This window comes from Sorex fumeus, unplaced genomic scaffold (genome assembly GCF_029834395.1).
Source record: "Sorex fumeus unplaced genomic scaffold, SorFum_2.1 ptg000072l, whole genome shotgun sequence".
NCBI lineage: Eukaryota > Metazoa > Chordata > Mammalia > Eulipotyphla > Soricidae > Sorex > Sorex fumeus.
In genome coordinates this window covers 56,076,332-56,098,881 of record NW_026606129.1, presented here as the reverse complement: position 1 = coordinate 56,098,881, position 22,550 = coordinate 56,076,332, and the positions used below count along the sequence as shown (strand labels likewise).

The window sequence follows — 22,550 nt, the reverse complement described above, 5'->3', positions numbered from 1 at the left end:
CATTTATCTGTATATAAGCTAACGTTAGATGTACATTTAATTTAAAAAATTGCTGTTTCCTACAAGAGGGAGCTATTTTTCACATTGTTACAACATTTTTAGAGGTCACTAGGTGGTCATGTCACCGGCGGGGAGTTTTTGTTTGGCAGGCGGCATTGGCAGTTAGTTACAAATGCCTCCCATGATTCAGTGTTCAAAGGGGGCTGCTTTGCAAGTAACAAATACTTACAACCTGAGAACTGAAGTATAAAAAGTAGTGACAGGGGAAAATGTTTGGAAATGTAAAACAGCATCTTTAGTGGCCAAATTGGGGTGTTCGGGGAGTTGAAGATTACATGTCTACTTTATACTTGAGTTTAGCGTTTACAGAAGCAATAATGTCTTAACTACCGCAGCCGGCCGTCACCTTGCTTCTAGTAAGCAAGTGCTCTTAATTTGTTACTTGTTGGTTTCCGTGATTGGGAATGATGTTCAAATTCCTGACAATAATCTTTATTAACCTCATCCCCTGCATTTGCCATCCTGGTGCTTATTCAACCTGTGCCTCTCGGTCATTCCTCATTGTTAATGCTGGTAATTTAAGCAAGATTAAGTGAGCAGCTAAAAGCACCAATTACCCGGGTTTCTTCTAGCTTTCCATATTTACGAACCAGTATTTCAGATTTGGAATAAGCAAATTATAAATTGTCTCTATGTGGAAATAAATAAATGAAGTGCAAATGGTTCTTTTAGGAAATGGTTAAGGTGGGGGGGATGATTGTGCTGATTTAAACTATGACCATTTTTTCATAGTTTTCTTATTAAAATGAAGATAGATTTTTCTCTTCACATCAGGATAAATGCTGTGTCTTCTTCTACACTCTTCTTTTTAAAAAAAAATTTAAGGAACTGAAAGAGTATAGTTATCACTTAAGAAAAGTGTATTTCAGTTAAAGTGTAAAAATGTGTACTTCAGTTAAAGTGCACTTAAGTTATCACTTAAGAAAAGTGCATATTACAGTTTATCGGTGATATGTCCTTAACTCTTTTTAAGCTATAAGGTAAATTAATTTGAGCAAAGAATTGTCATGGCTTATGTTTAATTTTTAGTATAGAAATTTCTAAGAATTTCTGACTTTTAAAATTATTTATTATGGTTTAAAGTTACAATAAGGTCAGAGTTTATGGGATCAATATAGAGAATTACTATACCCCACCACCACCAAAGTGCCCAGGACCCTCCCCTGTCTCTAAGATTCTTATTGTCTGGTTTTCTTTCAGACTTTTAAAAAAACAAGACAAAGAAAGACATTTAGCACCAGTGTCTATTTTCAGTTCAAAGAGATACTATAGATAAATTTATGGACTTTTGTGTATTTGTTCATAAAAGTATATTTTTCTTTTTTGTAATTTTGTTGGATTTCTTTTCATTATTTGCCTAAGAATGATAATTGTCATGGTCACACTGGTTTTTTTCTTTCATACAAATCAAATACATATTCTTAGTGACATTTTACTACTTTTGCAGAAGGCTTTTTGGCTCTAATGAACCGTTGAGATAACTGTGTTTAAATATTCAAAAAAAATACAGTTTAGTGACTAAAAAGAAACCTCCAGTCTTAAATGGAAAGTTGTCTTGGATATGCTGTCAATTTTATAATGCAAAGTTCTTCATTTTTCACTTAAAAAATCATTTTACCCTTTAATTTTTGTGATACTGTGGTAAACACTGGGGATTTATTTAATCTCTAAATACAAATACAGAGAACTGAGAATATTGTTTTATTTTTTTAACCTAAAGCAATTGGAAATGCTCTTTTTACTTCCTCAGCAGTTCAGAAATTGAGTACTTGAATGTGTTTATCTTGTTGTTGATAAAAATAACATATTAATGAACAGGGCTGGAGCAATAGTACAGCGGGTAGGGTGTTTACCTTGCATGCGGCCAACCCAGGTTCGATTCTTTTGTCCCTCTCAGAGAGCCCTGCAAGCTACTGAGAGTATCCTGCCCGCATGGCAGAGCCTGGCAAGCTTTCCATGGCATAATGGATATGCCAAAAAACAGTAACAAGTCACTCAATGGAGACATTACTGGTGCCCGCTAGAGCAAGTTGATGAGCAACAGGACAACAGTGCTACAGTGCTACATTAATGAACAAACTAATAGTAATAATTACTATACCTCTATATTACAATTTATAATCATAACTGCTTTACCTGACTGAATAGCTAAATAGATTACCTATTTTATCTCACATTATACTGTGAGTCTCATATGTGAATGAAGAAAATGAGACTTGCGGAGTGAATTGACTGTTCCCAATTAAACAAATAACAGAGAATGTAGACCTGGTTGGATTTATGAAACCCATTCAATGATTCATTCAACAACAATTCATTAAATCATCTATGGATCACCAAAAGTGATCATTTTCACGAATAAGCAGTGATTGCCTTTCTTGCTAACTTATTATCTCAAGGAACACTGGAAAGAAAAGTTATGTTGTCCTCCATTTAATGATTTTCTCTATATGGATTTAAATTTATCCCAGTTGGAAATCCCATCAGCCATTTGACCTTACAATTTTACATGCCTTAAAAAGCTTGATTTAATTGACAGAAGCAGTGCCTAGAGTTTAGTGAGTCCATACCAAATATTGTTCCAGATAAGTTAACTGTATCATCACTTTTGGATAGGATATAATAAGGGACCATCGCTGTTTGTATAGGGTTAGTGTTGACAATGATGTTCATTATCTTTGTGGAAGTTTACCTGATGTTGTTCTGTGGGTTATATTATTTGAACCCTTTAGTGATAGGTAACATTTTCACTTTATAGATCCATAGCTACAAAAAACTAGCCCAATAAAACATTGAAATTTTGGGACTTTCTGTTAAGCTTTCTGGTTTTCCATGCTAAGCTCCCAGTAGTACTAGCAGGGGAAAATAAACTGAAAGTCCATCTCTTTTCCCTTTTATATTAAGGTTGCAAAACTAATTGTGGCCTGTTCAGGAATTCTAGCAGCTTTTGGATTTCTGCTCCACCCATAGGTACTCCGGGTGATGAGAAATATGAACATTCAAGCACTAGTTGTAGAATGGTCCTGAACTACTGTCATAGAGAGTGGCATGGTATCTGAAGGGTTATGGATTCTCCTACTGAAATTCAAACAAGACCTTAATGGGTTGAAAGTATGTAAAAGAGATCACAACTCAGAATAACAGCTGCATATTGTCTATTTTATTTTGAGGAGTTATTATAGACTGCCTCTCTCCACTTCAGATCTCAACTCAGGCTTTGCCCTTGTGATTATGAGTTAATCCATCACACTCTATGTCTAAATTCTTAACTATTATCGAGTTTTGGTGAAATGGTATCACCTGCCGAACCCCTCTCTTGACATGGATGATTACTTCTTTGTAGAATGGTGAGATCCTGGTAGTGAATCCGTAAAAGAGCTCACGGAGGATCCTGATGTATAGAGTTTGTACGCCCTGTTTGGCTAGGGCTTCTATGACCGCTTCCGTCTCAACAGAATCGAAGGCCTTCTTTAAATCAATGAACGTTAGACAGAGCGGCATCTTGAACTCCTGAGAAACCTCAATGAGTTTAGTAATCGTGTGGATATGGTTGATGGTACTGAATCCTTTTCGGAACCCGGCTTGTTCACATGGTTGTCTTCATCTAGTGTTCTGCTAATCCTATTCAGGATGACCATTTCACCAAAACTCTTCAGTGCCACCCTTGAGAACATCATGCGGCAATTGGAATGGGAAGGAATGGGAGTGAAGATAGATGGTCGGCAACTACACCACCTCCGCTTTGCTGATGACATCGTTCTAATAACACCAAACATCAGCCAAGAGGCACAAACGCTGACCGACTTTGACCGTGAGTGTGGAAAGGTCGGACTACAGCTGAATCTCACGAAGACAATGTTTATGAGAAACAGCCTCGTTCCTGATGCTCCATTTGCTCTCAATGGAACCACCATCTCCGAATGCAACAGTTATATATACCTAGGTCGAGAAATCAACATGATGAATGACCTGGCACCTGAATTACGCAGGAGGAAGAGAGCGGCTTGGAATGCCTTCAAGAGCGTTGAAGAAATTTCTAAGATGACAAAGAACCTCTGACTCTGGCTCTGGCACATCTCTTTGATTCCACTGTTCTTCCTGCATTAACATATGCCTCAGAGACCTGGGCCCTACGTAAACAGGATGAGAACGCTATTTGGGTCTCTCAAAGAGGAATCGAAAGAGCTATGCTTGGAATATCACGATTCACTCAAATGAGCGATAGAATCCGGAGTTCTGATCTCTGTCAATGCTCAAGAATCAGGGACTCTGTCTCATTTGCCAAGGCATCAAAAATCAGATGGGCTGGACACATAATGAGGTTTACAGACAACCGCTGGGTTAGAGCCATTACTGACTGGATTCCACGGGACGTCTAAAGATCGCGTGGATGCCCACCTACAAGATGGTCAGACTTCATTGTCAAGACCCTGAATGATCGGTTTGAGGCTCTGCATGTTCCTAGAACGAACAGATGTCATTGGGCTGCGCTAGCACGCAACAGGGATGAATGGAGACGTTACTGGCACCCGCTCGAGTAAATCGATGAATAACGGGGGATCAAGTGATCAGTTGGGAAAAAATCATAGCATTTACCTTATATTATCATCAGAGTAAATATCAATGCATGCTACTTTTCATACTTCTACCATAATCCAGGTACACACAGTCAGACATGGAGCTGGAAAGAGATGCCCTAGTTTGTTCTCATTGTCTTTAGCTTTGAGTTTGGGCACACCATTGAAACACACCCTGAAGACTGTAAGATAGTAGCTGCCAATTATAAATATCTAGTCACAGTTAACACTTTTCCTTGCTGTGGGAGGGATCTCAGAATTTGGGGTGGTGGATTTTCAATGATGGAAACTCAGGTGATTATCTGGATTAGACCAATATATTTTCTTTTCAAGGAAGAACATTACTCTTTTTTCCATGAAGCTGAAGGTTGTAAAAGAATTATTATATAAATGGTAAGTCTTACCAAAAAAGATTTGAGATTTCTTGCTGGGATGATTTTTATACAACTTACTCACTAAACTTCCTAAAGCTCATTTGTTAGCTCTTTTTTCTCAATTATCCTTTTAATCCTTACCTTTTTTGGGGGGGGAGGAGAAGGGGGGAGACGGAGCAGGTCACATCCAGCTGTACACAGAGCTTATTCCTGGCACTGCACTCAGCGATCACTCCTCGTGGGGTTTCGGGGAATCATATGGGGTGCCAGAGGATTGAAACTAGGTCAGATACTTTCAAGGGAAGCACCCTACCTGATGTATCTGATCTGGCTCATAACAAACATTTTATTGCTTATAATTAAAAGAAATCTCACCCAAATGCATGTCTTGTTATACCAATTTTCTTTGTTCCAGTTCTTTCTCTTGAAATTGTTTGACATGGGCAACTTTTGCCTACCCCAACACCATCAAAACTAGGAATATGCAGCCCCTTGCTAATTTTTGGTAGCTATGACTTAATCAGAATTCTTGCTATTGAATTGGCATCAGCATTACCTAGCTGGGATTTCTACCTTTGGGTCCTATGTCAAATATTAGAATCTTCCTGAAGCAAGCCTCATCTGCATTCACTCTCACATATAGTTAAAGGAATAATGACCATACTCACTTTTGTCATGGCTTAAAGTTCAAAACTAAAGGGAGGTTCTCATGTGTAGTTTCATGGGGCTAAATGTCCCATAGGCAGTCCTAGGAGATAGATGGTCTGACCTCAAAGCAATCATTCAACAGGTCGGTATTTCGAGGAATGGTAATCAGTGTCAGGTTGGGGTCTGGTCACCAGGAAGTCTCTCACTAAGTGGTTTTCCAGGTCTGGGGGCACCCAATAAAGAAGTTAGTTTTGTCACCTTTCTAGACATTTGGTTTCCCTCCTCCCTTTCTAATTTCTGTGGCAAACTTTTCTATGGAATGGGTTAATTGCCTCTAGTGTTACACTTAGGAGAATTTAGAAAAGGAGAATTAAATATTATGGGGGCATTGTCTCAATACTTAAACTGTAGAGGGTAGAAAGTGAGAATGACAATGGCCTATGGGTACATGCCAGAAATAAGCAACCAAAAAAACTAATAAAGGAGCTACTGTGGAATAAAAACTATTAGATTGAACTCAATGATACTTGTTTCTAACTCCCAGGAAAATAATCCTCATATCATTCAGACCAGTTACATGAATATATTTCACATTTTTGTTTATTCGTTTTGAGCTGCAAGGTATTTCTGAACATCCAGAAAGAAGAGGACTGGTGGAAGGAGTATTTGAATCATTTAACTCAGTATTTGATACCTGAACGTAGAAATACCATAGAGATTCTTTTTATTTGTTTATTTTTGTTTGTTCCTCTCCACGGATAGCCCGGCAAGCTACCGAGTGTATCTCACCCGCACAGCAAAGCTGGCAAGCTTCCCGTGACTTATTCAGTATGCCAAACACAGTAACAACAAGTCTCACAATGGAGACATTACAGGGCCCGCTCGAGCAAATAGATGAACAACGGGAGGACAGTGACCATGATTTTTGTTTGTGGGTCACATCTAGCAGTGCTCAACCCTTATTCAGGGCCAGATCCTGGCTCTGTGCTCAGGAATCACTCCTGGCAGGATCCAGGGAACTGACCATATGGGGTTCCAGGAATCAAAACTGGGTAAGTCACGTGCAAGGCAAGCACACTCCCAACTATACTTGCTCAGGCCCCAAACACCATATAGATTCTTGTACCTTCCATTGGATTCATAAAAAGGATTTATAGATATTTTCTTTGCATGGTATTACTGATGATTTATCATTTGTTCCTAATGAAAATATAAAGGTATTTCCTTGTGCTTCATTGCATACTTTTAAGGTCAGCCCAAATCCTGAAAGTGCGGGGAGTCTCTATGTGGTCTGCTATGCTGTAAGGTCCACAGTAGCAGGGACTCTACCAGTCATGTTTACCTTTTCCGCCCTGGTACCTGGTGATCAGTAAATATGTGATAAAGGATTCAAAGAACTTGGCACTGATGGCTGGTTAGTTTGCTAGAGCTGGGTGCCTTGTAAGTAGCAACACAGTAGGACATATTCATTTCAGTTACTGCAGCTTAGACTTTATAACTTTGCATTAGAAATGTTCTCACTTCTAGTCAATGCTCCTCCTGAAGTGGAAATTTCACTTCCATGAGCCACAAGGCCACCCATACTGTAAATTTGAGACCACTTTCTCTACTGTTGTATGTTGGGCCAGTTCCTCCACGATTCTTTCCAGATGTGGAGTGCTTTCAGGTAGTTTACCAGACTCGTTCTGCATCTGCTGTCTGGTTTCACGTTCTCTCACCATCTAAGAAGGAGCACTCCAGTAGTATTCCACATATTGTATTCATGTCTCTAGAAATTTCAGGTAGCTAATATATATATATAACTTCTCATTATGTTTGAAAATGCTGAATTTTTTTTTGCATTTTTGTCCTGCCTGTCTTTTAAATCAGTTGCTTTTCAATGCAATATTTAAGACGTGTGCATGTATTTGCATACTTTGATACTCCTGATATTGGTTTCTGGCAATAATTTGTGGTCATTGAATATATTCCTGCACCTCCTTTAAGTTTAGAGGTTATGAGACATTGGTGAAACCTTGCCAAGAAAATGACCATGTGTATTTGCTTTTCTCTCTTGTTGACACATTCAGCAAGTGGTTAGTGAGTGTGTATTGGACAGATTCAGTATTTTTTCATGGTGACACTTTAGCAATTTTTTTCCCAACAGACAATTGTGATAAGTATGGCTTCACTTTTTCCCTCTTACATAATTGAGTATGTGTTTCTAATCTCTCTTATTTGGATTTAAGCTGTATTCAGAAAGCCATATATTTATTTTAAGGTATAAAATTTCCTTTACTTTTTTTTTGCTTTTTGGGTCACACCCAGCGATGTTCAGGGGTTACTCCTAGCTCTGTACTCAGGAAATACTCCTGGCAGTGCTTGGGAGACCATTGGGATACTGGGAATCGAACCTGGGTTGGCCGTATGCAAGGCCAACCCTACCTCCTGTGCTATCACTCCAGCCCCCTCTTTTACTTTTAAATCTATTTATTCTTTATGTTCTTGGCAAGTACAGAAATGGTGAGGTTTTTTTGTTCATTTGGAAGCAACCGTATATTAAGATGCTACTATTTCTTCATCGTTTTTGTTTGCATATGAAATGATTTTTCTTTGTTTAAAAACATTTTTATTTAATTAAAGAACCGTGATTTACAAAGTTATTGATAACTTTTAATAACCATAAATTTTAAACATTTAATATTTTAACACCAGCCAGTGTCAACTTCCCTCCACCAGTGTTCCCAAATTTGGGTCCCCACACTTACCCTTTCCCCAATCTCCTATCTTTAACCTTGACCGGTACATTACAAAGTTCTGGTGGTTGCAAATTAGGTCTCATGTTGTCAGTGTTGTTAAATCTGTGTTTTGGATACATGGCCATACCTTTCTCCCACATCACCCGTATAACTAAAGCCCTAAACCCTATTTGCCCATTATTTCCTTTTCTCTTCTTCCTCCACCTGCCCCTGATTTCTTTCCTTCTTTGTCCTCCTCCCTAAACTCTGGGATCAAGGGATCCCCCTTTTACTATAATACATTCCCTCATCCAGTTATGCTATATACCACAGATGAATGAGATCATCCTGGGTTTGTCTTTTTCTGGTTTACTTCACTTAAAGTGATATCTTCCAGTTTCTTGCAATTGCATAGTATTTCATTTTGTATCTGTACCACATCTTCATAATCCATTAGCCTATTTTTGGACACATAGGTTGATTCTGTATCTCAGCTACTGTACCAAGGTACCAAGTGCAGCAATGAATAGTGATGTGCATACATCCTTTGGAATGAATGTTTTAAGCCCTGGGAGTAGATACCCAAAAGCGGAATTGCTAGATCATATGGCAATTCAATTCTAATAAGTGTCTGTTCATTTCCTCTTCCCAATTTTAATAGGCTTTTAAATTTTTATTGATATTTGTAAGCATTGTATATATCCTGCATATCAACCTTTATCTGATGTGTTGAATGCTAATGTTTTCCCATACTTTAGCTATTAGTTGTCTTTATCCTCTTTTTTTAAAGACACCTAAACCAGTCCATCACTTTCTAATTGACTTCTCAGCATGCCCAACACAATATAAAATTAGCATTTGATAATCAGATAAATGATACCTTGAGTATGGATTTTCATCAAGGAATGAAAAACGTGAATAGAAAAAGATTTAGTAGGCAAAAATGCTGAGGATTCCTTTAGATCATGAATCTTTCCATGGCTTTTGTTTTTGTTGTCTTTTTATGCATACTTTGTCAATGTTTTTATGACATTGATCATGGAGATATTAACTACTTGAGGGGGGAAATGGAAAAGTGTAGTACTTATTGGAATGGCCACGAGATGGCAGACCTAAAAACGGAAATCCCAAAGAAGCTGAGCCCTTTTACATGAGCAATTACAACTTGGAGGATGTTTTCAAAGCCTTCAATTTCCCAAAGGAAGACTCCTCTGGGATAGTCTTAATTGTGGTTCAGTTCTGTGGCAGACAAAAGCAAAGGAAAACAGCTTCGTGTTGAAGGAAGGATGCTTGGCTCTTTTATTCTCAGGTATGATGACTGTCTGCTGCTGCTTGCAAGTCTGATTGTTCCATTTCCCCCAGCACACACAGAAATCTTACCCTGTTCCATTCTCCAGTTGTAGAGAACAATTGCTGCTTTCCTTTCTATGAAAGTGACTCTCTCAAAAGATCAGCTCCCAGCAGAGTCTATTTATTGTATCTCTTTCTGCAAAGATCTCTAAAAAATCTTAATTCGATTTTCTTCAAATGTTGCGCTAACAAAATTCTGGAATGTGCCCCCGTCTACACATACCACCCCTTACAGCAATGACAGGACAGTCTGTTTTGTTTTTCATTATAATTTAGCCTATGGGAATATTTGATTTCATGTAAACATAAACAAAGGGAGGTTTGATTTAACACAAAAATTTCAAATTAAGAAGGGAAATATTTAGTTCAAGATAGAGGAGGGCAATTTGCTGCTCTGTGGGAAGACTTACTAACAAATCTTACTGGTTTTAAATATATAGTAGAGTGAAAATGAAAATATGCTTATCTTGGGAAGCTTACATGCATACACACATGAACGCATACAAAATCTCTCTTAACGATATGTAAATAATCAGATACCACGAGGGTGGGGTGGCATGAGTCTTGAAATAAATGACTTGGCATTTATTTATTTCCAAGGAAAGAGTTAATAAAATGAGAAGAGTCTTTTGACAGTAACTGATCATCCGTGGACAATGAGTGCATGCTGGGCAAAACTTTGGACCACAGTGAAGACCAGGTGTAACTGATTTTCTTATTATCTATCATCAATGACCCTTCTAAAGAACTGGTTGGTTGTATTTCACATTGACATATACCTTGTCATAGTTAAACAGTAACAGAAAGGTGTTACCACTGGAAAGGAATAAGAAGGATGAATGAGGATTGTTCAACATTAAGTCCTAAACCTAGATGTGCTAGTGGGTCAAGGAGTCCTTCTTATCACTTGCCCTTCCTGTATCCTAAATTTGCCAATTGTCCTTGCTCTTGCTGTGGACGTTTTTGAGTCACACTCAATTGAGATCAGGGATTACTCAAGGTTCTGCACTTAGGTATCATTCCAGGTCGGCTTGGGGAACCATATGAGATGCCAAGGATCAAACCCAGGTCAGCCATGTGCAGAGAAAGCACTTTACCCACTGCACTATTGCTCCAATCCAAAGTTTCCAATTTTTTAGTTTTGGATTTTTTTTTTCAAATCAAGAAAAATTTAGTTTTGGTTGTTCGATTAGATCTTTGCAATTGACCTTGCCTTTTACAAGGGCATATTTCAGAACCCATTTCCATTTTATATACTGTATGAAAGGATACCTTGAGCACTTCTAGGTGGCCTTTCCTATAAGTTTTGGTGGAATTATATTGTACAATTTAGTTATTGCCTAAGTCGTACCTGGCTGGACTGTGATAGAACGCTTCTATGATGAATGGATTCATCTCTACATTCAAAGCTCTGTTTTCTCTGGGTCTGTTTGCAAAGTAAGTATCACCCCATGAAGGTCAAATATATGATGTAACAGGAACCAGTTTTAGAGGGATCTCTTAGAGATCACATAAGAGACCCACTGGCAAGCTGAGAGGTGTTTGCTATGAAGGAGAGAGTGAAAGAAAATAATGCAGTGCTTTTAATCTTTCCATTTATAGTTGTCTGTTCTAAAATAATGATTATTAATAATGCCAGCCGTTGAACAGAATAAATATTAGTAAATAAGTAAATATTCATTGCCTACATTATTATATTATAATTTTTTCTTTTTTCATTTTTATTGAATTTAAATCTTAACAATAGTTCAAAGGAGACTTACTATTAGACTTCTTAGTTAATTCAGGAGGAGTTATCAGTTTTAGAGATATTAAACAAATCACTCTGGATGACGTAAACAAAATTGCTAAGATTCAAACCCAGATATATTAGTTCCAAAAGTACCAACAAAATATCAGTACATTCCCATATTAAGGCCTTTCATAATATTTTATTTGTGTGGGCATATTTATATGAAATCATAATCGGCCTCTCATATGTTTCCCCAAGCACCAGGAGTGATTACTGATTGGAGAGCCAGGAATTGTAAGGCGTGTGAACAAACAACAAAAAAACCACCACAACAAAAACCCATAATAGGCTAAGTCAATCAAAAGAACGGGTCTCTTATGTTGTTCAAGTTTTAAAAATCAATTAATTATTATGTTTCAGATTCGTCTTGTTAATAATAGCTCATGCATGTGCTCTGCAACACAGACTTTCTTTTTTTTTCCAGTCTTCTCTCCTTTATATTAATTCTCCAGAGATATGAGAGTCAAGAGATAATCTAGGAAGTCGCTTGTTCTCTGGTCTTGGGATTTTTTTCCAGGGGGAAGCCATTTGACCTCAGACTCACCAACATCCCTTCAGAGCAGGTCCTGACTTTTACCATCTCAATGTCCTGATGTCGATTGCATTGATGCCATCAGGCTTGCTGATTTTTTGCACTAGGATGATGACCATGATGGACCAGCTGCCTCCCTTTGTTGTTCTCGGAGTGAATAGTGGGGTTGCAACTGATGCACAGAGAAAAGTACTTTCAAGAGATTCAGTTGCCCTTGAGTTAGGAAATTCCAAGCTCATGCTATTAGGTTTCAAAGACTGAATTCTCCGTAATTGAAGCAAACTATTTTTTGAGGTCAGTTTTAGGTGGGCGACAGAGAACCAGCCGCATTAGGGAGTCTGGGTTACTAAATCCGGCCTTTACAAATCTGGTATGTTCTTTGTCTTGCTAAAACTTGTGGTTGTTCAAATATATCTCTTGCTCCAATTCAGACCAGTGGCTTCACTTTCTTTGTGGACCTTTCTGCATCCAACAGAGGACATTGTTTGGTAGGTAGTATTGGTATTAATTGATCTCAGAAGCCCTTTCCTTCTCAAGATATCCATCAAAAATACAACTTTTAAAATGTAGGCAAATGAGCATCTATCTCCAGGGTTGATCCCAGCAAACCTCCATTTACCCTCACCCTGGGGGTGAGAGAGAGTCTGTTTTGAACAGGATCTTTCCTCACGTCTGTCTGAAGTCACCTCCTACTGAACTTATGGTTGAAGATCCAGGGTCATGAGGGAAAGAAAACAGTAATTAACTGGGAAAAGTTGATTGAGCGGAATTTCTTTCCCCCGCAGTATGATTAGAACATGACTGCAGGCTGAGCACCATACATAATGTAGTTTCTCTCTTGTATGTCATTATCCAAACATTTCTTAATGGAATGAATTTTTAAGCATCTGCGTCTGTAATTGAATGTGTTCCTAAAGATGGGTCAGCTAACTAAAACAAGTGATCATGAGGGGGGGAAATGTATTCATGCTTCTCCCCATCCCCCCAAGTCTCATTTATAACAATTCCTAATTGGCCTGCCTCATTTACAAGTTCTAAAATTAATTTGAAACCCTTTCTCAGAGCTCATGTCATCATTAATAGCATGACAGCAACAGGGAGTGAAACAGAAATGTTTATAAAGCTCCCTTTTAAATGGACTGTGATAAGTGACGTAGAGATGTATTACTATCAGAGGGTTCCGAAGCTCTCTTTGTGAAGGTTAGCCACAGGCAACACTCAAAAGGGGGCATTTATCTTAGTGGGAGATGCCCTCCGTCCTCTTTTGTTTTATTTCATGAATGAATTTTTTTTCTTCATGGTGGCTAAAACCATTTTTTGTGTGTTTTATTAGCTGTATCTTGACTACCTCCTACAAACTGAATGACAGTTTGGGGTTATTAAATGTGTTCTTACGCATATTTTTATCCATTGTTAACCCTGACTAAATGCATGCAAGGGCACAGAATTCCCCCTCCTTTTACTTCATTGTTGCCCATATTTGTTAAAGAAATTATTCCCCTTGACGTTTGTTTAGGCTGTACTTTGATAAAATGCTGTCTATGGCTCACTTTCTTAGCTTGGCATTCAGCAGACTCATATAGATTTATTTCTCTTTACATTATCTTATCTTTCTTTCAAGCATATTTGGGCTTCCTTTTCATATTTTAAGCTACATTTGGGGGCATAGACAGATCACCTTACTAATTGTATACTGGACTATTGTGGTGTTCAAAAGATAATTTTGTAAGACTTTGGCGTATACTTAACCCCACTAACGTCTAAAGATGAGTGTATATGTTCTTTCTGTGTTCTGTGTGAGCAAGTAAAAAGGACAGATTAAGCATCGAAAGTGATCTTAAGCATATTAAAAACTTCCTTCAGTTTGATAAACAGTATAGTTTCTGAAAAGGTAAATTGGATCTAGAATGACATCAAAATAGAAGGCAATACACTTACTGGGGATAGCAACAACAACAAAATAATAAAGAAAACTTTTCTTTGTATTTCTGATTTGTAATTAAGTGTGTTATCCTTGGTACAATTTTTTGATTTTTGCTTTTTAAAAAAATCTGTGTTAGACCTGCCAGTAATGTTCTTCCATTTCTGAAAGGCTGGATCAAAATTCCCCATTTGAGGAACAAAGGCAGGAACATTTATACTTAACTTCCTAATTTATTCTAGTATATTCCATTTTCTCTAAACAGACCTTCATATATTTGTCATTGTTTAAATTGCATTGTTTAAATTTCTACATCAGCAGATTGGTTAATGGGAATATTTTTAAAGTGTAGAATAGTATGTAGAAAAAGCAACTGAAGTTCGTCTTTACAAAAATACATGTTTGTGCCTCTCATTCTAAGAATAAAATTGAAAAAAAACTGACTTAATGTATGGAAAGTAGAAATACATAAACATGCAGAATTAGACTAGAAATTTAAATGATTACTTAAATAATGTGCAAACCTAATAAAGAGTAATTTTAAAATCATTTTATAAAGATTATTGCTTAGACTGTGTATGTATTATAATGACTTAACAGTTTTCTCAGCAAATCTGTACAAACAGATAATAGCCAAATAAAGTTTAACACATACAAAATATTTTTACAAATATCTTATGATGTGAAAAATTTCGACCAACTTATTTTTTAGTGAAGCAAATAGTTCTATTTAAAAAAATTGGATAAATGTGAGGGAGAGAGAGAGAGAGAGAGAGAGAGAGAGAGAGAGAGAGAGAGAGAATCATACTCAAGAGAGAACAGGAGCTTCTTCTCCATAGGGTAAAAATCCCAAATCAACTTATTTTAGGAGAAGGTATGGTTAGTGTGTGGTCAATATTTCAATAAGAGTTTCAAAATACACATAATCCTCTTAACATTAATTGTATGTATCACTTCCATAATGATAAAATGCCATAATTTATGAAACAGCCAAAACAATTGTGATGAGGAAAACATTGTGAACAAGAATATCCATGTTGATGAGTTATTTTTAAATATACTTTTATAAAAATAATTTTGAATGTATTTTGATGTTATTATCACATTTACGTTAATTCTCATTTCTTCAATCTCAAGAGTACACAACAGATGAATAGTTGTTAAGCAGTGGGTTCCACTGGAAAAGAACCCTCAATACTACTCATCATAAGAATGTTTTTGAAAGACTCTGAGAAAAAATAATAAATGTTTTGCTCCCAAAGTGTGCAGAAATATGAGATTTATATAAAGATCTCTCTCCACAAATATGTTTTCACATATCAGTAAGTTTTTTATCAGCATTTTTAATGACTACATACAACTATAAAGAATGAGTTTTAAGGGTTTACTATCAATATTCCATTTTACTGATACTAATATTTTAGGTATATTTAAAAAACTACAGTGGTTAAGACACTTGTCTTGCATGTAGCCTACTAAGGCCAATCCCCAGCATCACACATGGTCTCCCAACTTCTAGGAGTGATTCCTGAGTGCAGAGCCAAGAGTAAACTCGTGAACATCCCTGGATGTAGCTCCAGACAAAAACAAAAGGCTTCACTTAGACATTTCAAATTTCTGGCAGTTTGGCTAAAATATTGTAATCCCCTTAGGTATATCGTAGTTAAGTCTGAGAAGTTAGCAAATGGGCACTCCCTGATATGAAGCCTGTACAGCCTCTGAAGGTTGACTTTCTATATTTATATGCTCTAGCAATGAAAGCCAGCATGTCTATTGTCTCAAGATGTTATTCAGGGAGAGACAGGCTCTGTGAAGCTGAATATTATTGCTGTAGTCGGTTGTTAAGGCTGCACTGGTTTTCTTCGAAAAGTGGAGATATTTCCTGACATAGTGCTGCTCAAATGTTTGACTGGGACTCATACAGAAGCTACTACTGCCTGGCATTAACAGGGTCCAGAAAAGTCCATACAAATCACTGTCATAAAAAAGGAAGGAAAGTCTGAGATCCACATAATGACCATTCTGTCAAAACATCTGGAGCAGGCCTGGGGACTGGGGATGGATGTGAAAGAAAGACAAAACAGAATTCAGTACTGGGACTTGTGTATAAAGATGAGTTCCAATATGGAGGCTTAACTGAAGCTGTGAAGTTCTACAATATCCAGAGTGACCTAAGGTTGTAGAAATGACCCAAACAACTGCAACAAGACTTTCCTTGTGGAAATACTAAATGGAGGACACCAGAAAAGTCATGTCCTTCTCAAAAATGGTTCCCCAAAACTTTAGGTTAAACTTTGCAACAGACACAAAATTGGACTTTAACGATGGGAGGAAACAATTCTATTTTTTTTTTAGAAAACAAAGATTAGAAATTAAGCAGGAGACAATGTAATTTTTTTTAATGAGAGGAAAAGTTGGATAGTGTTGTCCTCAAAGTTAAAATGCAAAGCTAATTTATTTCTTGAACAAACATTTCTGATACCCATGATATAAGCAAGGTAATTGTGAATGAGACCTTAAAGATGAGATGCTGCACAAGGTAATGGCCTTTGTGAACAAAAAAAAAAATGGCAGAGAAGCTTATGATGCAAGAAAAAGTGGAACGGGGCTGGAGCAATAGCACATCATGAAGGGCGTTTTCCTTGCATGCGACTGACCCGGGTTCAATCCCCGCCATCCCATATGGTCCCCTGAGCACCGCCAGAAGTAATTCCTGAGTGCAGAGCCAGGAGTAACACCTATGCATTGCTGGGAGTGAACCAAAAAGCCAAAAAGAAAATAGAAGGAAAAAGTAGAACATTTTCAAGGACTACAAAAGGCTGGTGGTATATAATATGGTGAAGCTTGATACTTTAGGAGAAGAGAGAATAAGACACCTTCAGAGAGGTGGCATAGTGGCATCAACTCACTATAGGAATTAATAAAAGCTCTTGATTTGGTATATAACTGGTGACACAAGAGATTTTCATTTCACCAGAATGCAGAAATCTGTCCTATAATTTTTTAAAAATTACTTTGGTCTCTTTATCATAGAGACAGGGGAGTATGTAAGTAGATGCTGATAATTTGGAAAACTTTGGCAACAATAGGTCCTTTCATGTAAGTGTATGTGTTTTTGAAGAGATAGCCATTGCAGTAAGTTGTCAATGAATTTGAATGAAGAAGGAAGGAAAGGAATTAAGGGTGAATTCTAGACTTGCTACTTGTAGTGCCCAGTGGATGTTGGTAAAATTAAAGTGAAAAAAAAAAGACTAAAATATTATTAGTAACATTAAAGTGGAAAATTAGCTCTAATATTGCTGTCTACCTACGAAAGAAAACATCGCATGAAAAAATAGCACTGTAGCACTGTCCTCCCTTGTTCATCGATTTGCTCAAGTGGGCACCAGTAATGTCTCCATTGTGAGACTTGTTGTTACTGTGTTTGGCATATCGAATACACCACAGGGAGCTTGCCAGACCCTACCATGCGGGCAAGATACTCTCGGTAGCTTGCCAGGCTCTCCAAGAAGGACAGAAGAATTGAACCCGGGTTAGCCGCGTGCAAGGCAAACACCCTACCTGCTGTGCTATTGCTCCAGCCCATGAAAAAAATAATGCTTCATACTGAAATATTTCCCTGTTTTTGTTGGGTTACATGGGAATACCTACACTCTTGTTTGAAACTGGATGAATGGATAATTGGGTTAGTGGGATGGATGGCTAGATGGATAAATGTATGGATAAATGAAAAAGTATTAGAATTGATTGCTCAGATTAATTTCTTGCATTTCTAGTATGTAACTATTTCCATAAGCCACTGAAAGGTGCTCCTCTCAGAGAACAATAGTGTGTGAGTCACAAGAATTCTAACCGAAACACCCCACCTACTCTGAGAGTCATGGAGGTAGTTTTGTCATAAATATTAGGCAGAATTCTTTACAACTGGAATAATCTCTGTGGATCATCCCAACTATGAAATGTAATTTATTTTCACTCTATAAAAATGATTACAACAACTTTTTTTTTTCACCAGACAGGAAGCTCTGCTTGCAGCAATCAGTGAAAAAGACGCAAACATTGCCTTGTTGGAATTGTCTGCCTCCAAAAAGAAAAAGACACAGGATGAAGTCATGGCCCTCAAGCGGGAAAAAGATCGTCTAGTGCATCAGTTGAAACAGCAGGTGGGGTCTCCTGCATGAAAAGTGTGTTATGCTGGGTTTGGGGCTTTGGGTGCTTTCTCTGGGTTTAGCTAGTCCTCATTTTTTCATGTCCATTCTGCGTGCTATAGCAGCTGAAGCCAGGTAGGAGTGGAATGGCCCATGTTTCCACTAAAACACCATTCTACTGCTTTTCTTTGTCTACGTGCATGTGCCTTGGCTTATGTAATTTGCAGCCGGTGCTATTTTCCTTTCTTTTGTATTAGTATCATTTCCCCAAAAAATAGCTCTTGGCTCTCTTCCTTCTAGTGAACTTTGTGTGACTGTTGAATAAATTCTAGTACTATGAATTAGATTCAGAGCACTTTCTGTTGGAGCTGCTACCTTCTGTCTTGCTCACTTTCTCCTCTTACCCAACCCCCAATAAATGTTCCCCTTCATCCAGTTCTTTAGATTTCTTTCTCTCAATATGTCCTACCTGGTTCTTCAGCTGTTTCTTCCATGAACTTTAGACCAAGGAGCATCTCCTAGATCCTAGCAATGCAGAGCTATTCTTGACCTTTCCAGCAATTATTAATTAAATATTTTTATCAGCTATATAGACACTTATCTTGTTTTTTACTCCTTTCTGTACTGCTGTATTTATTCTTAGATGAAAGGATGGAGGAACATACTACTGATTTGTGAAGAAACTTCTTTGCTTCCTGGAGGGTTTTCTGAAGGTTGCTTGAATGCATATAATTGCACCTCAAGCAAATTGCAAATCATCCCTGAGAGCTGCAGAGATTGCTTCTCCTCCTTCTATAACTTGTGGACTGTTGTAAGCAATAGCTCCATTAATTCAGGTTCTAGCTTTTCAAAAATCCCCGTTTAGAAGGACTCAATGCTCAGTGGTCTCAAATGATGTCTCCCGTATCTTAGCTGGATCCACATATGACTTTGAGAACTCTTTAAATCCTACACTGTACATTTTGGCATGTGTCTGCTTTGATTTCAGTCGCTAAAACTAACTCTCATGGTAGGATGAAGCATAGCACAAAGGGAAAAACACCCTCCCCTTATACCCTATAACTGGGGGCTTCCTTTTATTCTTCACAAAGGAAAAGGCATTCTTAAACCCTAAACCAGAGTCTATTTCTCATTGGGCCTCCTTGGATAGAGGGAGAGAGAGAGAAAGAGAGAGCAAGAGAGAAAGGAGAGAGAGAACAAGAGAATGAAAGAGAGTGAGAGAAAGACAGAGAGACAGAGAAAGAAAGAGAGAAACCTCTGCCATGCCTGGGTGCGCTCTCCTGCAAAGGGAAGGTTCCAGCCACTGCCAAGCATTGGGGTCATTCCACAGAGTGGCATGCCTTGCTAACGCTGGCTCTGGGGCTCAGGGACTGCTTAAGTCTCACCTCTTTGGGGCTGTGCAATCTTGGTTTTTTTCTACCCATTTGGTTACAGAAAGCCAAAACAAGCCTCCTCTGCTTTCTCCTACTTCCTCCCCATGTGCCCTGCATCCTCCCCTCCTACACCTAACCATTGTAGCTTTCTCCCACAGGTTTATAGACCTAGGAAACAGCCCTTGAGCTCGAATATACCATGCACATGTGATGCTGGCTACAGCCCAGATTTTACGGCCAAGTACTACGGGTCCAGCTACGATGCATACATGATCCAAAGGCCTCAGGTCAGTCAGCTGCTAAGGAGACACTCTCCCCTTCTATGGGGGGTTGCGTGTGCAGAAGAACTTTGGCCTATCTTGACCTCCACCTCTTTAGATGATTTCCAGGACTTGGAAACCATCAAGTTTGGGATCATAGATAATAGTATTATGTCTTGATTTATCATATAACTTTATTTACTGGATATTTTCCAATGATTCCAGACCTGGTGGTCACTGCATAGGGTCAGCTCTTCTTAAATAACCTGGCATTTCTGCCCAGCAGAGGCTGCCACCCGAGGCCTTTCTCTACAGCATAATGGATGAATTTTTCTTTCTGTCTCTTAGATACTTTGCTCCCTATATCTCCCTCTATTTTCCCCAGTAAGGAATGTTTTAAGGCTGCTCCCCCCCCCCCCCACCCCAGCATCATGAAAATGCACTCTTGGATTCCAGGAAGGTTTGAGTGTAGCCCTTCAATTTGCTCCTGGGAAACTGCACAAAGCCCTCATTATTCATGACAGGCCTGGTTTTGGGTATCATGGGGCACATTTGGGAAACCCCAGCCATGCAGAGTTAGGCTCCCGCCTCAGCTAAAGCAAGGTCTGAAGGGCTGTTGTAAAAAAAAAAAAAAGGCCATGGAGGAGGAGGATGTGCTCCACAGTGATTTAGGTTTGAAATCCTCCCCACACCCTCCTGGCCACAGATTATAAAAATGCACATGAGTTTATGTATCTTTGTTGCAAATGATAAAGATTCTAAGGAGAATAGTTAATTTGCTTATAAAATTCACCCCTTTTGTTTACTATGTGATTGTTTACTCTGTGACAGAATGAGTATCCATGTTCATCAAGGATTCTGTCTCAGATTTTCACAGCCACACTATGGTTAGATGCCAGAATTATCCACCCCTTTGTTTAGGCGCCATAAATGAGATTTGAGCATATAGAATAAGGAATCCATGGAATGAAATTTATATGTGTTAGAGCTTCCAATCTTTGGATGTGTTGGCTGGAACCCACACACACAGTCCATGTTCAGGAGGGAATTCAGCCCACAGAGGAAAATTACAAAAGGTGTGAGTTTCCCTTGTTTGTAAACCTTGAAGGAGTGTGCAAAAATCCATTTACAAATAATGCCATGAACAGGGCATGAATACTGACCGGAGCTTTTAGATGTAGGCTATTTGATCACATTAATAGATAGTAATACTTTGGGACTCTTATCTTGTGCCAGGCATGAGTTTAAGGGCATTTCACGCATTATTTCATCAACTCCTGGTGAAAGTGAAGAACTTATACTCTTAAGGAAGAAACCAGAGACACTGAGGTTGGATGCTTCATAGCTGTGCATACCATGCTACCTGAAGAGTCCCCTTGCCACAGAACTATAAGTGAATTTTGTTGATGCCATATGTTGTTTGACTTCTTAGAATGTATCTTCTTTAGCACTTGTTAGCTAAGTGGTCAAAGGCAAAAGATTATACCTCCAGGGTCTTCAATTTTCTTATCTGTAAATTGGGCTAATAACACAAAAGGTGAAGTGCGGTGAAGAATAAAATATATAAAGTGCTTTTAACATATCTGATACATAATTACAACTATAGATAGATAGATGCTACTGTTCTTACTACTACTACTGCTGTACTATTACTGCTATTGTTGCTGCTGCTACTATAAGTGTTACTACTATGAATGGATTCTTTCATCTTTAACCTTCAGGCTTAAATATTTTATTTCATTGTCCCTGTTTCTCTCATACTCGGGAGTCACAGGTCACTGAAAACACTTTTGAAGTAGGGGAGAAATGGTAGACAAATACTGATGCCTTCTGGCTACCCTCTCCTAAAGCTCTTGGAAAGCAGCGAGCATATATGTCAGAACACTGTCTCTAGCTCCAAGCTCATACTGAAGTTCACAATGCATATTAAATTTATGAATCGGCTAGATGTCATTCGAAGAAGATACTTCCTTGAAGGGTAAATTCCAGAATTCAATTATCACTACTTTGTGACCAACCAAAAAGGTCAGGAGCTTTTATCAGGCACTAAGGATAGTGAAATGGGAAAATCATGGGTTTTGGTGTACATCTGCCCTGTGTTCTGCAAGGATACTAAGGCCATCTGTCTACTGAGAGGCTTCATTTTGAGGTCTTCTCATCTCATGTGGAATGACTCTCCAGTGTTCATGTCATTCCTAATGATTAATAAGAATTAGTCATTGATAATCCCTGATAGTAATAGCACACTGCCAAGAACACAGTTGAAAACCAATGAATACTTGGAGAATGAGTGCTGTGAGTCCTACGTGTTAAGTTCTGTGCAAAGCACTGTAGGTATATATAAGTTTATAGCCATCACTTCACCTTTCTTAATCAATCGATATTTTCATACCTACTGTCAGCATTGATCTCTGGTTATTAGTAGTCATTCACAGATATTTTATCTATTGCTGTGAGGAAAGCATCATTCCATGTTAGAGTTGATTTAATCATGGCTCTGGAAAGAAGCCAGATGACTTGACAACAATAGAACCTTTTACTGGCAGTGTAGAGATGCACCAGTGTGCTACAGTAGCACTAACACTTTGCTTATAGCCAAATGCTGCCTTCCTAAAGCAAGGCTGTGAGCCATGGCTTAACCCTATATCTCCCAGATAGCTTCAGAGAAACTCAGTTCCAGTTGACCAGCCTGCACCTCCAAAGCTTCTTAAACACATGAGGATGAGAGAATTGGTTAGTTGGTGATACCAAGTGCCACAATAACATTCAACTCAGCAACTATTTTGAATGCATGTTCA

General features: G+C 38.3%; 1 protein-coding gene across 5 annotated transcripts in view; it reads left to right on the top strand.

Moving 5' to 3' along the window:
- Positions 1-22,550, top strand: part of ERC2 (ELKS/RAB6-interacting/CAST family member 2) — a 1,123,201-nt gene that overhangs the window by 861,992 nt on the left and 238,659 nt on the right. For all 5 annotated transcript variants that reach the window (XR_008794491.1, XR_008794489.1, XR_008794490.1 and 2 more), the window contains one exon: positions 17,987-18,134. Coding sequence is in view for 1 of the 5 variants with exons in the window: in XM_056129131.1 (XP_055985106.1) it covers positions 17,987-18,134 (148 nt within the window). In the remaining 4 variants the exon portion in view is untranslated. The remainder of the gene's footprint in view (positions 1-17,986; positions 18,135-22,550) is intronic.